General features: G+C 37.4%; 2 protein-coding genes across 3 annotated transcripts; both read left to right on the top strand.

The window, feature by feature from the left end:
• Positions 1 to 1,027: 1,027 nt before the first annotated feature.
• On the top strand, positions 1,028 to 5,005 carry LOC103337556 (uncharacterized). Its single transcript, XM_008240719.3, has 3 exons — positions 1,028 to 2,529; positions 3,963 to 4,505; positions 4,699 to 5,005. The coding sequence occupies exons 1-3, from the start codon at positions 1,600 to 1,602 to the stop codon at positions 4,798 to 4,800; spliced, it is 1,575 nt and encodes a 524-aa protein (XP_008238941.2). The 5' UTR covers positions 1,028 to 1,599; the 3' UTR covers positions 4,801 to 5,005.
• A 7,358-nt stretch (positions 5,006 to 12,363) lies between these two features.
• Positions 12,364 to 14,593, top strand: LOC148915204 (uncharacterized). Of its 2 annotated transcripts, XM_089042023.1 has the most exons (3): positions 12,364 to 14,114; positions 14,236 to 14,278; positions 14,433 to 14,575. In XM_089042023.1, the coding sequence occupies exons 1-3, from the start codon at positions 13,022 to 13,024 to the stop codon at positions 14,440 to 14,442; spliced, it is 1,146 nt and encodes a 381-aa protein (XP_088898149.1). In that variant the 5' UTR covers positions 12,364 to 13,021; the 3' UTR covers positions 14,443 to 14,575. The 2 variants fall into 2 exon arrangements, with proteins under 2 accessions (XP_088898149.1, XP_088898148.1); XM_089042022.1 differs by having other exon boundaries at positions 12,364 to 14,278; positions 14,433 to 14,593.
• The last annotated feature ends 2,589 nt before the right edge of the window (positions 14,594 to 17,182 follow it).

Here is a 17,182-nt window from a genome sequence, read left to right as displayed (position 1 = left end):
TTTCGCTCCGCTCATCTCATGTCACATGAACTATAATTTAAGAATTTCTCTTAGTATAAGGAAAATCTCCACAAAGCAAAGATTGATTATATTATAAAAGACTAAAAAATAGTGTATAATTTTTTTGGTGATGAGAAATCTCCACAAGCAAGATCAATTTTTTGTATCATTTGTCCCTAGTAAACAAGTTGAAGGTTGCAAAACGTCGATGTGGTGGAGGTGTCTTCCAAGAACTCTCAAACCATCAAAGTCAACAGAGCTTAGTAGGTACGTGATAGAATAGTAGGAGCACTATATTCTATGCATGTAAAGAGACTAGAATTGTATGTTACGGAAAAATATTCATTCTCCTTGTTTTTTTATACAAACGATATTATGTATTAAAATAATTTAAACTATACGGAGGGAAATTCAAACTCGGGTGTAGAGTGAAGAGCACATTCACTCTAACCAACTTGACTAAGTCCGTATCTACTCATTCTCATTGCTTAGATTGTCGGATTTGCACTAAACTTAATTGGCAGTGTAATAGGCTCAATTTGTTTTTATCCCTTCTACATGTTTCATAAAATCGGTATTCACAAATATAAAGTCAACCATTAATTTTACAATATACTAGGTATCATTTCCCTGCCAGTTTTGTACTCGGTAAAAATGTGCACTGAATTCCGTTACTAAAGAGTGTACTAGGTAAAGAGTCAGTGTGGGGTTCAAATTTACCATTGCCAAAAAACTAAAGTTTTACAGATTAAACCAGAAGTATAATCAGGCCATTAGGCCAAGATAAGGCACATGATATCTTTAGATTAGTGTAATAAACAAATTTCAGGCCCTTATTGGATACGTGTGTAATTTTATAATATTTTTTTTTAGTGTTTATTTATTTTCTCATCTCAGTGAGGCTGACCCAAACCGCCCAAACCAAGATGCAAGTGACCTAACCCAACCCAAACGGCGATTGAATCTCCACTGTCTTCTTTTCCAGTGGGACCCAAATATTAGAAGATCCGACTCCCCCAAACATTCCACCTCTCTCGTATTCACACGCTACACAGATCTGAACACTCAGACACAAATCACTCCCATCTCACTCTCCTCCGTGTTGCAAAACAGTCAAAAGTAAAAATAAACATAAATATTTATTTTTCCGGTGTAGCTCAATTCGGGGATGTGGAGCCTTCTGCAACCTGGCAGCAATGCAAGCTCTCACCTTTACCTCTCTGCAACAACATCAACAACAACACCATCATCTAACTCATCTTCATCTTCTTCCTCACTCTCATTGCCTTGAATTGCAAAACTCCTAACCCATTTTCCCCAACTGGGTTTCTCTCATTCACATTGATCTCCAATTGTTTTCTCCATAAAGTTCCAATCTTTAACCACCACTGATTGAAATTCCAGAGAGATCTGAGTCCCTCATTCATTTCCCCCAATTGGGTTCCAAAAGGGATCAAAGATTCTCCAATCTCCAACACCAATGTTGCAGAACCCCTGAATTTTTTTCTTTGCTTTCAGCAATTAGAGAGAGAGAGAGAGAGAGAGAGAGAGAGAGTAGTGAAAAGGGTTGAGCTTGGAGCTACAGTGGGCTTGAGAAAAATGAAAGCGAGCCAGAAAGATCAAGAGAAAGTAATTTGGGATCAGATGCGCAGCTCCACAGGGACCCCAATTCCTGGACCCGGCTCTCAATCTCGAGCCACCCCTAAACTCCTCGTCTGGCTCATCCTCTGCGTCTCTCTCACTTACATCGTCTACACGCTCAAGCTCGTCTCCACCTCCCGAGCCGCCTGCTCCGATGAAAATGACCCATTTAACCCCGTTCGCCTCTCCTCCTCCACCGCCACTGCCACCAACATCACAACAGTCCAAGATCGGACGGCCGAGGTTCTCCAGCTCAAAACCCACCAACCCATAAACGAAAACCACCCGACGGAGATAAACGACATCGTATTCGGCATTGCCGCCTCCGCCAAGCTTTGGAAACAGAGGAAGAACTACATCAAGCTCTGGTACAAGCCCCAGTCGATGAGAGGCATAGTTTGGCTGGACCGCCAAGTAGAGGATAAAAAACCTGAAGGCCTCGGCCTCCCGCCGATTAAAATCTCCGGCGACACCTCCGGGTTCGCGTACACTAACAAACAGGGGCACCGGTCCGCGATTCGGATATCTCGGATCGTCTCCGAGACACTGCGTCTTGGGCTCAAGGACGTGAGGTGGTTCGTAATGGGGGACGACGACACCGTTTTCATCACCGACAATCTCGTGAGGGTCCTGAGGAAATACGACCACACGCAGTACTATTATATCGGGAGCTTATCGGAGAGCCACTTGCAGAACATCTTCTTCTCGTACGGCATGGCTTACGGCGGCGGCGGCTTCGCCATCAGCTACCCATTGGCTAAAGCTCTGAGCAAAATGCAAGACCGGTGCATACAGAGGTACCCGGGACTGTACGGCTCCGATGACCGAATGCAGGCTTGCATGGCGGAACTCGGTGTCCCACTCACTAAAGAACTCGGCTTTCACCAGGTCCGTACAATAAATGGGGTTTTTGTTTTTGTTTTTGGCTTTAATTAGTTGTAATCCGGTTTGATTTTATCTGGGTTTTTTCTGAATTCGAAATCCCGGGTTGAATTCCAGCAATGGAATGTAGGATTAGACCTGAAATCTACGAAGATTTCAGAGTTTCGACCGATACGAATTAGGGTCAATGTTGGTTGGGCCGAGTTGTGTCTCTTTTGCTTTTAATTATGGAGGTGCATTTAATTAGGCTTCCCTACTAAGTTACTGAGTTTCATTAATTAAAGCGTGCGTCTGTTAATCATCTTCTTAGTTCGATAATTCCGTTCCCGATACGTTACCTTTCCGGTTTCGGGAAATATCAGCCGAATAGTTGATTTGTGTCGGTTTGCTAGACCATAATATTGGTCTATAAACCAGACGTTGGTTTTGACGGGATCCAACCCAACATCAAAGCAGGTGATTTGCTCAATGTTGTCAATGCTCGCGGGTCGAAGGTGACGGGATGGGGCCCCGGTGTGTAAAGGATTAGACCAGGTTTTTGTCTCACAGCTCACTACACGCCAGAAATCAAACTTCTTGCCCCACGAGCAGTTGTTGGTCGTGGACGTCACGCTCCTTTGCTGAGCATTGTACAGTCAAAACATTGAATGGAAAACTTCAATTTCTGCCAACCCAATTATGGGGTAGTTATTATTCCTCATTTTCTTGTTAAAGAAAAGGTAAAAAGGGTAAAATTTTATTGTGGTCCATTTTTCTACAGTCGGTATTTTTCTTTTACATTGAGTGACTTTAAGCTCAATTTTGGCATATAATCATGGCCGGCACTGTCAAATGTTGCAAGCCGGTATAATCCAGTATATATTGTGCTTTGAATGAATGTAGCTTTCATTTTGGCAAGTGAGGGAGTTCATTAGCGAAATGTCGGTTTCGGTATTTTTTTACCTTTTTTTTTCTTTAAATTCTATTAGGAGAATCTGGGGGTCAGATTAAACATGGTGTTCTGGAATGGTCATGCTTTTGGCTTTGCAATGGAGACAGCTAAAATGGGACCCAATTTTTACACTTCTGAGCGATTCTCCCTCATATGTTACTTTCTGAAGCCGCCCTATTTTTGTTGCCCGCATGGCCTGAATTGTGAAACGTTTATGGAATTGCACTTAATGGTAGACTGGTAGTTGTGTAGGCTTGGTTAAGAAAAATTGAGTCTAGTTTTCCAATTTCCACTGGGCGGTTCTTCCAATTTGTGTACTAAATAGAGCAAGAGCCTCATCTCTAGTTTGCAAAATGAGGTCCTAGTTTTAGGGGTTGATTGAATTAGCAGCAGTGTGCTTGTACATTCCTTTGCCAGTAATGTTTTTTTTTTTCCAGGGTTAGATTTTAGATTCATATCAATCTTGTGTGAACTTACGGTGAGTGTCTTTCTTATCAATGGCTCTCAGTATGATGTGTACGGCAACCTGTTCGGGCTCCTTGCAGCACATCCGGTGGCACCTTTAGTGACAATGCATCACCTTGATGTGGTTGAGCCCATCTTCCCCAACACGACCCGCGTTCAAGCCCTTCAGCGGCTTCTTGTACCAGTGAAGCTGGACTCAGCAGGAATCATGCAACAATCCATCTGCTATGACAAGTCAAAGAGTTGGACCATTTCTGTTTCTTGGGGATTTGCTGTTCAAATTTTTCGAGGAGTCTTTTCACCCCGTGAGATGGAAATGCCTTCACGAACGTTTTTGAATTGGTACAAAAGAGCAGATTACACAGCATATGCATTCAACACTCGTCCAGTTAGCCGAAACCCTTGCCAGAAACCATTTGTATTTTATATGTCAAAGGTAAGAGTTAATGCTACGATGAATTCAACAATCAGTGAGTACGTCCAGCATCGTGTCCCTCATCCCCACTGCAAGTGGAAGATGGCTGATCCTGCTGATCTTGACAAAGTCGAGGTTCACAAGAAGCCTGACCCGCATCTATGGGAGAGAGTAAGTATTTTTCAAGAGCTTGTATTGCTTCCTTTGTTCCAAAACTATCACCATTGAACTTGTTATTTTCGACACTCACTGTTGCACTACAATTCACCACTGCCTCTTTGATGTCCGTGAACTGTACTATAAAATCGAAAACTGATCAACGTGTTTTCTTTTGCTTTGTTTTCGTGTGTGTGTGTGTTGGCAGTCTCCGAGAAGAAATTGTTGCAGGGTTATGGAGTCAAAGAAGAAAGGGACAATGGTGATAGATGTTGGTTTATGTAAAGAGGGTGAGATCAGTGAAATATAGCACCATTTGATCAATGTAGAATGGAAGCAGCTTCTTTCGCATTTTTCTTTTTATTCTTCTTGCTTCTTCTTTCCCTTCCTCCAATTGATTCTTAGGCTTATTTCTTAATTTGTTATCTTTTACATTCCAAAATTTTGTGTCATGGGGAGTCTCTGCACTGTCAAACAATCATTAGAAAGGCAAAAAAGAATGTTCGTGTACAAAAGTTGTAGGCTATACATTTCCACAATTGTCTGAGCAGTTAAATTATTCATTTATAATTCTTCCCAACAACAATACATGTTGGTGTTTGGTATGAATATGATGGTGTGATCCATGTGCTTATGTTGCTCCATGAGGCAAAAATTCACTCATTCCATTTCTGGAACTTGCTCTTTTAACCATGGTGGTTTGTCTTCTGACCAATTTGGCAGGGCCTAGATTTTCCATAGATTACATATGATAAAGTTAAATAATACAGTCCAAAATGCTACTTCTATTGCTCCATCCGACGCAATTTGCCCTTTTTTATGCAGCGTTCCTGATTTGAGAGTGAGGTTTTCTCAACGCGTCTCGTCTATAAGAATGACTGGATTTCATACCTAAATAAATGAACTCGTCAATCTAACGACTCAAACTGTCAATCTAACATCTGCTGAGGATCATATATAGCCTATAACCCAAATATAGAGGGATATTGGTTGGAAAGGTGCTTTTTATTAAGCACCCAAATATAGAGAGGTATATATAGCCTAGTAGCATGATTCTTGGCACATTATTAAGCACCCGAATGGCCCCTCCACTGCCACCGCTTTTTTCGTTTTGCTTTCTCTCAAACTTTATTCTTTACCTTATTATTATTATTATTTTTTCCTATCATGCATTTATTAGGTGAAATTGACATTTAGGAACATGACCACGGTATCTGGTGTCACTCTCAAAATAATAATGTTGCCAACAGAAAGCAAAAAACAAAAAACAAAAAACAACCTAACGTGACCAAGTCAAATGAGTCATAGCTCACCTGTTCTAATAAATAATGTTTTTTATTTTTTATCTATAGGTCCCAAATGGGGCCTTTTGAATTCTTCCTTGGATTGACTGTAGGATTAGGAATTTTAATTAGCATGGTTTAGATTTCTCGAACATCAGAAGAAGTCAAGAACAAAACACTGCTTCATTCTCTCCTTTTATTATTATTATTTTTATTATATTACATATAAATTGAAGTTTACTCGTGTCTTTTGCAGAGAGGGAGGGCTTCAATAATTTTTTTATTAGGATGCAAAAACATATTTAATTATGCATAATATTTGTTTTATTACAGGACCACAAATATTATTATATTAATAGAGGTAATAATAGTATCTATGTTTCAAAGAAATAAACAAGAAGTATGGCAAGTTTTGATTTGGTGCATGCATATACCATCTTAGAGTAAGAAAGCATCCCCATCAAGACCAAGTTACAGTTCCGTCTCTCTCTCTCTCTCTCTCTCACTCTCTCTCATCTGACTTGTAAATGTATCTTCCAAACATACAGTTTGATTTGATGGGTTAATAGAAGCAAATTTGGCAGTGCCTATATCAATTATTGAAGAGGCAAACGTTACCATCATCAACAGAAGTTTTTTCATATATAAAAAAAGGTATTATTTTGAGGAGTATTGGCTACAATCGCCCGCCACACTCCACCCTTTGCTTTACAACTAGCTATTGGATTTTAATTTATTTTAACAGAAGTGGTAATTTTTATTTTTTAATTTAAGATGAGACTAAAAGAAAGCTCAAAAGGTAACGGATTTATAATGAAATGATGTAAAATTAAAAATCACTTTTCATAATTTAAATTATAATGTTTCTTTGCATAAAGATAGTCCACTACACCTTTTTGCATGACTTAAACAATTCTTATTCTTTTCTTTTTTTTGCCGAAAAGTAAGATGTTGGTTGAGATGTTTTAAGAGTATCCACCATACAATTTTCCTTTTTCTTTTCTTTTTTTATTTATTATAAAAAGGGTCAATTTTTACTAATGATTTTGATTTCGAGCTCATTTAACAATAAACCCCAAGCATAAATGCCTATCAAATATCAAAAAACTCTCTAATGTGGATACACATCTTACGCGTAGATGTAGATCGACCGACGATTCTCATCTCACAACCGTACCACAACATGTATCATGCATTGTACTACAAAAGCAAAACAGAGAATGCTAGCACTAGAAGAAATTTATGTCAAGATATTGGTGTCTATTCTACCTTTATCAATCAAAAAATAATTAAATAAAAAAGAGTTTGTAGCTTAAGAGGTTTTAAGTTCGATTCTCTCATCCTTTTTATATAAAAGAAAATAATAATAATAATAAAATGAAATGAACAAAAAGAGAGGTTTTATAAATAATTAAAAAAAAATACATATGCCAAAGTGTCGGTGCATGTAAAACATGATATGATATATTCGTTACTTGTTTTTCCATGAATGCACGTAAGATACTTTATTTTTTCAAACCCTATGAAACTGCTGCAAAGAAAATCCTATAGGGCGATTGACCCACTTTTGAGGGCAGCGTCCTTTGTGTTTGAAGGTCGGGTGGGTGAGAGAGTGAGGCTATAACCTGAAGGGGGCCCACATTGATGGGCCCATCGACCACCTAAAATGTGTCGGGAGAAGGTTTTTAGGGTTCCACGAGGTGAATTGAGGTGGGTCCCTGCAGGTCTGTTGATCCATGGCCCATAACCATATCCCTTCACACGCATCAATTATCAATCCATCCTGTCTTTTCTTTGTTTTTGGTCAAAAATAAAATTTAAAATTTTGAAAAAGGCACAAATCACAATTGTTTGCAGCGGATTTTACTCTGTAAAGTTAAACTTTACTAGTAATTAAGTGGTTCTTGACCTATGAATCTCAGACTAGCCTTAGCTTCTTGGACCCCATTTCCCTATTTGTAATCACTAAAACACCCAAAATGGAGGTTGAAATTATAAAAAAACAACACCCAAAATACTTTATAAACACACCCAAAACTCATCATTACACACACTTAAAACCCATTTATAAACACACCCAAAAAGTTGACTTTGATGTTGATTTTGGGTGTGTTTCATATTAACCATATTGGGTTTATTTACATTTCCGCCACCATATTAACCAGACCTCTGAGTCTCTGATGGTCTCTCCCATGCTGCCATCACGAAGGATCCTACGCTTTTTTTTTTTTTCGTTTACAATAATTACTAAGGCTGAGCACGAATCGGTTCGGTCCAATTACCAGTTGGTTTAGATTTAGATTGATTCAATTTTTATTGGAAATGCAACTTATAGCCGAACCAAACTGCACCGATTTAGTTTGGTTTGTTTCAATTTGGGGCGGAGCACATTTGGAATTTTATGGTTTGCGTACACGTGTTTGAAGCCCATTTGGAATTTGGAATTTTCCAATTCATTTCTATTATGCAACCATTCCGATATATAAAAGCTAAAAAACAAGCACACAATAATGAATCGCTGAAATTTCAGCCAGATGGGTGTTGGATAATTTTCACATCCAGGCCAGAGGCCAGTATCTTCTGAAAGCCCAACAAGATTTGGCTGTTCTATGACTTCTGGGCTGATTTGGCTTAGTTGTCCAAAACGTAAGAAGAACAGGGCCCATCCTAAATTGGACCAGTCCTTATCCAGTAGTGCTTCCTAAATAGGACCATCTATATCTCTCAGTTTTTCTAAACACGGATGTGCGATTCGAACTCGAGATCTTTTATAATGTTGAGAAATAAAGTGCCACTAGAATAAAGGCTAGTTATCGGTATCAAAATTCCATTTGAAATGAATTCCAAATGACTCTCGCGGCTCGTGGGAATTTAAAACCCAATCTGCCTTCCTTTGTCAATGTACCTTCATAATTCACAATAATTCAATCATATGATACAATGTATTTGGAAAACAAAAAGAGTTACAAGTGACAAGCCCTCTTGTGTATAACTAATGAGTCGCCAAATAATTTTATTTTGAAAAATATGGTAGATTGTGTTAACTTCACCATAATGTCAATAATCTGTTGAATGAAGCTGAGAATTTGATTTATCATTGATCCAAACTATATGGTTGACATCCTTATGTTTCTTTGGAAAATCATAATTGTATGTCTTCCTCCACTAATGTTGTGCATGAACCCGTTGCTTTAGAAAGTTTGGATCTTAAATGTATTGCTGCAAAACCCTTGGATAATCTTCGATTTGACACTCTTAGAAAGTCTTTAGGTATATGTGCTCTAGATTAATTTGGAGTCTATTGCATGCCAAAGCCTCTTTCATGTTTTATGATATTTCAATTAATTTCTGTGTTTATAAATCTGTCCAGCTCGTGCAAGGATTGTTAAGGTGTATCAATCCTGTAGAATGTCAACGTATTTGTTGATCTTAGATTGGGCTCTGACATTGCACTATATTAAGAACTTACACTCTCAGCTTCACACAAAGGTTTCCATTGTCTTGGTGCATTATAAACTGCATTAAATGATCTATCCATCTATTTATTTTTATTTTGCACACCACACTCTTTTCCTTGAAGGCCTTTGAATTTCTCTTATCATGCACTTGTCTCTCTTTGGATTGCCATAACACTACTGTGCGTAAGTTCTTGATCTGTTTATAAAAATAAAAATAAAATAATAATTTAAAAATAAAAAAAAAAAGGGTGTCAACCACTCATTGCTCAGTAACCGGGCCTCTTGTCTAACCAACGTCGAGGTTCGAGTCAACAGGTTGTGATGGTTTGCTATCCTTGCTTATCTTTGGAGCCTTCATGATTCGGATCAGTATTTCCCCAGGGGTGCTTCATCACCCAGTTGCCTCCAGTCATCTGACGTAAGCACACTGATTGACCATCCGTTACATGGATCATGTCGAAAGCTAGATAAAGTGAGCCACTAAATTCGTATTAAAAAATATATATATAAATTGATCTTCTTATACTTACTATGCACTTAGTGTTTGTGCAATCTTTGGTGGGATTCGTCTTGTGTGGACATATTTTTTGTGCTTAATTGAAAAAGAGTTCATTTAACACATTTGCTCCTTGATGGTAGACTCATTTGATGCCTTTTTATCTTTCACCATGACTGTGGTATGCCTCTACTGTTCTCTGTGAGTTTGTGAGTCTCGTGTGCTGTCGTGTGTTTGTCCCTGACATGCTTTGCTTCACATGCGTTCAAGACAACAAAGGGTTTGTTGCTTCTTTCATTCTTTACTCACAAACTTGGCATGTTTATGAATGGAAAATAATTATATTTTCAAGAGAACTTTGGGTCTGCATCTACAGTATGTTTTATGTCTTGATTGTTTTGAGCTTTCTGTCTTGAGTGTATTGCTTTTGTTTTTGTATGTTTTGGTTCTTAACAACTTCTCATTATTCTTTTTAGTTCTCTATTTTCCTGTCGCTTATCCCAAAACAAACAAAAAAAAAAAAAAGAAAAAAAAAAAAAAAGAAGAGAATTTTCTGTTTGTTTTCAAGATAAAGCCTCTTACATGCTTTATTGGTTATTCTCTATGTCTTTATATGTTGGGAATGCAATCTGATTTTTTTTTTTTTCTCCTTTCCCTCTTATATTTGCTCCATTATGTTCATTCTTTGCCCTTTGGATTTCCTGACAAAAAGGGGGAGAGATTGTGTTATGAAATTAAGGGGGAGTTGTGTTGTAATTCTGCTGTGAATTACATTTCTTCTCCCACATGCTTCACTGGTTTTGTTGTTTCATCATGTGCAGGGATTCAGGGCTTCAAGCTTAGAATAAGAATTCATTTGTGAAATCCCATGTAATTTCTTTTGAGTTGTAATAGGTGTTTTGTCTAGGAAATGCCAAAGGGGGAGATTGTTAGTACGAAATTTGTATTGTCATTTCCTAGACTTGTTTACTGGATGTTTTGGCACAACTCATTCAACCCCATACATCCGAGGCATGACTTGACCGATATGAGAAACTTGACTTCAGGTAAATCATGACATAATCATGCATTCATTATAGGATTCCTAGTTGGAGTTTTTTTCACTCAAAGTATTTTTATCTTAATCTTATTTTTAATAGGATTAGATTTTATCTCTTGAGATTACTTTCCTAGTTGGACTCTATTTTGATTTAAGTTAAAATACTATTTTTCATCCTTGACTTGAAAAGGACATTTCATTGATACCTATTTGATCTCTTTGATAAAGATTGTTATCTCGAATAACAATCCTTGCATAAGTTGACGAATTATATAGTATTAGTGGTCTCAATGGTTTTTGATGTTCTTCACTTTGTGCCCATATTGATTCACAACAAATAGTCATAGTTGAATAGCTTAATTGGGTGTTCATATTGCATCAGGTTAGAAGTCTTAGTTGAATGGGTCTTATAGTTGCATTGGAAGTGTAGTGACGTGGGGTTTCTCTCCAGGTAGAGAAACTGGCTTTGAATAAAAAGGATTGTTGTTCCTTTTCATGATGAGCTTTTTTCAACGCATGAGTTTTTGAATATATTGAATCTGTTTTTGTGAAAGCTGCAGTTCTTATTTTTCTTAGATAAATCATCAAGTGTTCCTTGTTTACTTTGTGATTTATCAAATCCTTTCATCATTCATATTGCATTCATATGCACGTCGGTGACTCATACGGTTGAGGGCACCAAGACCGTGGTGGCGGTTTTCCTCCGGTGAGCTTGAAGCAATCGTGGCCAGTATTGCGTTCAACATAAGGAGTGTCGAAGATCATCCCGTGACAGAAGTTGAGTTACGAAGAAGTCGGTAAACATTATCTAGAATGTGTCTAGGATAAGTGTGTGAGTACTTCTTGTAATCATCGTTCTATAGTGGATTTGTGTTGGACTGAGGAGTCCCGTGGATTTTCCCCAGAGGTGGGGTTTTACCACGTAAAATAATTCTCTGCGTGTTCTTTTATTTTATGCCCAGCACGTTACATGATTGATAAGCCATATCAATCCTGCTACCGAAGTTTATTTTTATTTATTTGATTAGAATCTTAAATTGGCCTATTCACCCCCCTCTAGGCATTTTGAGTCATCCTGCAGGTATTTTCAATTATTGTTAGTATGAAATTTGTATTGTCATTTCCTAGACTCTAGCATAGGTTGGGAGTTAGTGTGTGAATATCGTTTACTAGACGTTTTGGCGCAACACATTCAATCTTAGGTTTCCAAAGCATGACTTGACCGATATGAGGAATCTGATTTCAGGTAAATCATGACATAATCATGCATTCATTATAGGATTCCTAGTTTGAGTTTTTTTCACTCAAAGTATTTTTATCTTAATCTTATTTTTAATAAGATTAGATTTTATCTCTTGAGATTACTTTCCTAGTTCAACTCTATTTTAATTAAAGTTAAAATATTATCTTTTCCTATTGTGACTTTGCTTGTTGCTCACCTCTTAGTTAATTTGGTTTAAAGAGAGGCGTCATTACTTTGAGTCCAATGTGAATCAAATCTCTTATTGATGATAGGTTGTGGTGCAATAGGAAATTGAAGATTCGTGGCCTATTAGGTTTCTCTCTCTTGAGAGATAACAAGCCTTGTATAAAAGATCATTAACATTCTTTTATTTTGACAGCTTTTGAGATATTTGTTCTGAGCATATAGAATTCTAAGAAAAGCTGTTGTGCGTATATTTGAGATAAATCATCAAGTGTTCAATGTTTTACTTGGTGATTTATCAAACACTTTAATCATTCATATTGCATTCATATGCATGTCGGTGACTCATACGGTTGAGGGCACCAAGACCGTGGTGGCGGTTTTCCTCCGGTGAGCTTGAAGCAATCGTGGCCAGTATTGCGTTCAACATAAGGAGTGTCGAAGATCATCCCGTGACAGAAGTTGAGTTACGAAGAAGTCGGTAAACATTATCTAGAATGTGTCTAGGATAAGTGTGTGAGTACTTCTTGTAATCATCGTTCTATAGTGGATTTGTGTTGGACTGAGGAGTCCCGTGGATTTTCCCCAGAGGTGGGGTTTTACCACGTAAAATAATTCTCTGTGTGTTCTTTTATTTTATGCCCAGCACGTTACAGGATTGATAAGCCATATCAATCCTGCTACCAAAGTTTATTTTTATTTATTTGATTAGAATCTTAAATTGGCATATTCACCCTTCTCTAGGCATTTTGAGTCATCCTGCAGGTATTTTCAATTGGCATCAGAGCAGGTTGCTGGACATACTCAGCAAGATCTAACATACCTTAGGATGGATCGTGCCTCGGGCTCAATTGCACATCCACCATATTTCGATGGCAACAACTATGGCGCTTGGAAGGCCAAAATGAAGTCGTTTCTTTGGTCCTTAGATGAACGTGTATGGAGCACAGTGGTTCATGGATTTCCTAAACCCACAAAGACGATCGGAAAAGGAGATGAAGAAACCACAGTCCTCAAAACTAGAGAGGAGTGGACCACTGCAGAAGTCACACACAGCACTAATAATCAAAAGGGGTTAAATGCTTTATTTACTGCTGTCTCTTCCGATCAATTTGAATATATATGTGCTTGTGATACTTCTAAGGAAGCTTGGGATATTTTGCAGGTTACTCATGAAGGAACAGATACTGTCAAGGGAGCCAAGCTTCAAATGCACACTTTACAGTTTGAGACACTTATGATGGATGAGAATGAAACTTTTTCTGAATTTTATGCTAAACTTTGTGTAATTGTGAATGCTTGTTCAGGTTTAGGTGAAAAAATTCCAGAAGATAGAGTTGTGAAAAAGATTTTGAGATCCTTGCCTCAACGGTTTCAACCAAAGATCACGGCTATTGAAGAGATCCGTGACTTGAACACCTTGAAAGTTCAAGAACTCATAGGGTCCATACAAACCTATGAGATGAAACATCTACCTCTTAAAAAGAGCAAAAATGTTGCGTTCAAGGTTGTGAATGAAGAAGATGATGAGCATTCAAATGAAGATTGCAGTGATGAGGAATTAACGATTCTCACAAGACGATTCATGAACTTTCTCAAGAATCATGATCCAAGGAGTCGAGATTCAAAAGGTATAAATTCTAAAAATAGGTTTGTTAACTATACTGATGGTGGATCTAAATTTCGCAGGTTAAATGAACGAAAGAATCCAAGAGAAAAGGTCAAATGTTTCGAATGTGAAGGCTATGGACACATATCTTCGGAATGTGCCAACACCTTAAAGAAACAAAAGGATGGCAAGAATAAGGCAATGCATACTACTTGGAGTGATAGTGAATCGGAATGCGAGAATGATGAAAAGACGGTTGCACTTATAACCACAGTTAGCTTGGATGAATCACGTGAGGATGATGATTGTACAGGTATAAATATTGAGTTTATCATGAACAAATATGATGATTTGTTGGCTGCATCTCAGAAGCTCAGTAAACAAAATAGTGAGCTCGTCAAAGAAGTTGCTGTGCTGAAGCTGGAAAATTGCAGGATTGCAAACGAGTTTCAATCCCCTGATGCAGATTCCGAAAAGGTAAGTGCAGGTATGAACGAAAAATTGATGTTTTTGCAGAAAAAATTGACTGATCAGAATAAATTAATTGCTTCTCTAACTTCTGACAACAAAGCCCTTGAACTTGAACTTAAAAATTCAAAAGAAAGGATTGTTTCTTTAACCATTGGTGCAGAAAAAATTGACAAGATGATTAGCATGGGACGAAGAGATGGTGACAAACGAGGCTTGGGATTTGAACCAAGTAATAAGTCTTCCGCTGTGTCTAAAACAAAGTTTGTCAAATCCACTTCACCTATTGAACCTTCTGCCTCTCATGAAGTCAAGAAATTTATTCCAATTTGTCACTTTTGTGGAACTCGTGGGCACATAAGACCGAGATGCAATAAGCTTCGAAACGAATTTGTTCGTTCAAATTCTCATGGCATGGGTGGAAAAGTAAGTATCCAACATAAGATTTCAAATCTTATGAAAGAGGTAAACCGCTTATCCAAACTATCTTCTTTTCATTGTTTGCCGTCAACTAAGACAAAGTTAGTTTGGAGGAAAAGGAAAATCATAATTGTATGTCTTCCTCCACTAATGTTGTGCATGAACCCGTTGCTTTAGAAAGTTTGGATCTTAAATGTATTGCTGCAAAACCCTTGGATAATCTTCGATTTGACACTCTTAGAAAGTCTTTAGGTATATGTGCTCTAGATTAATTTGGAGTCTATTGCATGCCAAAGCCTCTTTCATGTTTTTTGTTATTTCAATTAATTTCTGTGTTTATAAATCTGTCCAGCTCGTGCAAGGATTGTTAAGGTGTATCAATCCTGTAACTGTCTGAACGTATTTGTTGATCTTAGATTGGGCTCTAACATTGCACTATATTAAGAACTTACACTCTCAGCTTCACACAAAGGTTTCCATTGTCTTGGTGCATTATAAACTTCATTAAATGATCTATCCATCTATTTATTTTTATTTTTCACACCACACTCTTTTCCTTGAAGTCCTTTGAATATCTCTTATCATGCACTTGTCTCTCTTTGGATTGCCATAACACTACTGTGCGTAAGCTCTTGATCTGTTTATAAAAATAAAATTATAATTAAAAAAAAAAAAAAGGTGTCAACCACTCATTGCTCAGTAACCGGGCCTCTTGTCTAACCAACGTCGAGGTTCGAGTCAACAGGTTGTGATGGTTTGCTATCCTTGCTTATCTTTGGAGCCTTCATGATTCGGATCAGTATTTCCCAGGGGTGCTTCATCACCCAGTTGCCTCCATCATCTGACGTAAGCACACTGATTGACCATCCGTTACATGGATCATGTCGAAAGCTAGATAAAGTGAGCCACAAAATTCGTATTAAAAAATATATATATAAATTGATCTTCTTATACTTACTATGCACTTAGTGTTTGTGCAATCTTTGGTGGGATTCGTCTTGTGTGGACATATTTTTTGTGCTTAATTGAAAAAGAGTTCATTTAACACATTTGCTCCTTGATGGTAGACTCATTTGGTGCCTTTTTATCTTTCACCATGACTGTGGTATGCCTCTACTGTTCTCTGTGAGTTTGTGAGTCTTGTGTGCTGTCGTGTGTTTGTCCCTGACATGCTTTGCTTCACATGCGTTCAAGACAACAAAGGGTTTGTTGCTTCTTTCATTCTTTACCCACAAACTTGGCATGTTTATGAATGGAAAATAATTATATCTTCAAGAGAACTTTGGGTCTGCATCTACAGTATGTTTTATGTCTTGATTGTTTTGAGCTTTCTGTCTTGAGTGTATTGCTTTTGTTTTTGTATGTTTTGGTTCTTAGCAACTTCTCATTATTTCTCTATTTTCCTGTCGCTTATCCCAAAAAAAAAAAAAAAAAAAAAAAAAAAAAATTCTGTTTGTTTTCAAGATAAAGCCTCTTACATGCTTTATTGGTTATTCTCTATGTCTTTATATGTTGGGAATGCAATCTGATTTTTTTTAATTTTTATTCCCTCTTATATATGCTCCCTTATGTTCATTATTTGCCCTTTGGATTTCCTGACAAAAAGGGGGAGAGATTGTGTTGTGGAATTAAGGGGGAGAGATTGTGTTATGGAATTAAGGGGGAGAGATTGTGTTATGGAATTAAGGGGGAGTTGTGTTGTAATTTGCTTTGAATTACATTTCTTCTCCCACATGCTTCACTGGTTTTGTTGTTTCATAATGTGCAGGGATTCAGGGCTTCAAGCTTAGAATAAGAATTCATTTGTTAAATCCCATGTAATTTCTTTTGAGTTGTAATAGGTGTTTTGTCTAGGAAATGCCAAAGGGGGAGATTGTTAGTATGAAATTTGTATTGTCATTTCCTAGACTCTAGCATAGGTTGGGAGTTAGTGTGTGAATATCGTTTACTAGACGTTTTGGCGCAACACATTCAATCTCAGGTTTCCAAAGCATGACTTGACCGATATGAGGAATCTGATTTCAGGTAAATCATGACATAATCATGCATTCATTATAGGATTCCTAGTTTGAGTTTTTTTCACTCAAAGTATTTTTATCTTAATCTTATTTTTAATAAGATTAGATTTTATCTCTTGAGATTACTTTCCTAGTTCAACTCTATTTTAATTAAAGTTAAAATATTATCTTTTCCTATTGTGACTTTGCTTGTTGCTCACCTCTTAGTTAATTTGGTTTAAAGAGAGGCGTCATTACTTTGAGTCCAATGTGAATCAAATCTCTTATTGATGATAGGTTGTGGTGCAATAGGAAATTGAAGATTCGTGGCCTATTAGGTTTCTCTCTCTTGAGAGATAACAAGCCTTGTATAAAAGATCATTAACATTCTTTTATTTTGACAGCTTTTGAGATATTTGTTCTGAGCATATAGAATTCTAAGAAAAGCTGTTGTGCGTATATTTGAGATAAATCATCAAGTGTTCAATGTTTTACT

Source organism: Prunus mume, linkage group LG7 (genome assembly GCF_029339155.1).
Source record: "Prunus mume cultivar Tortuosa linkage group LG7, ASM2933915v1, whole genome shotgun sequence".
NCBI classification, from domain to species: Eukaryota; Viridiplantae; Streptophyta; class Magnoliopsida; order Rosales; family Rosaceae; genus Prunus; species Prunus mume.
This window is presented reverse-complemented; position numbering and strand designations above follow the sequence as displayed.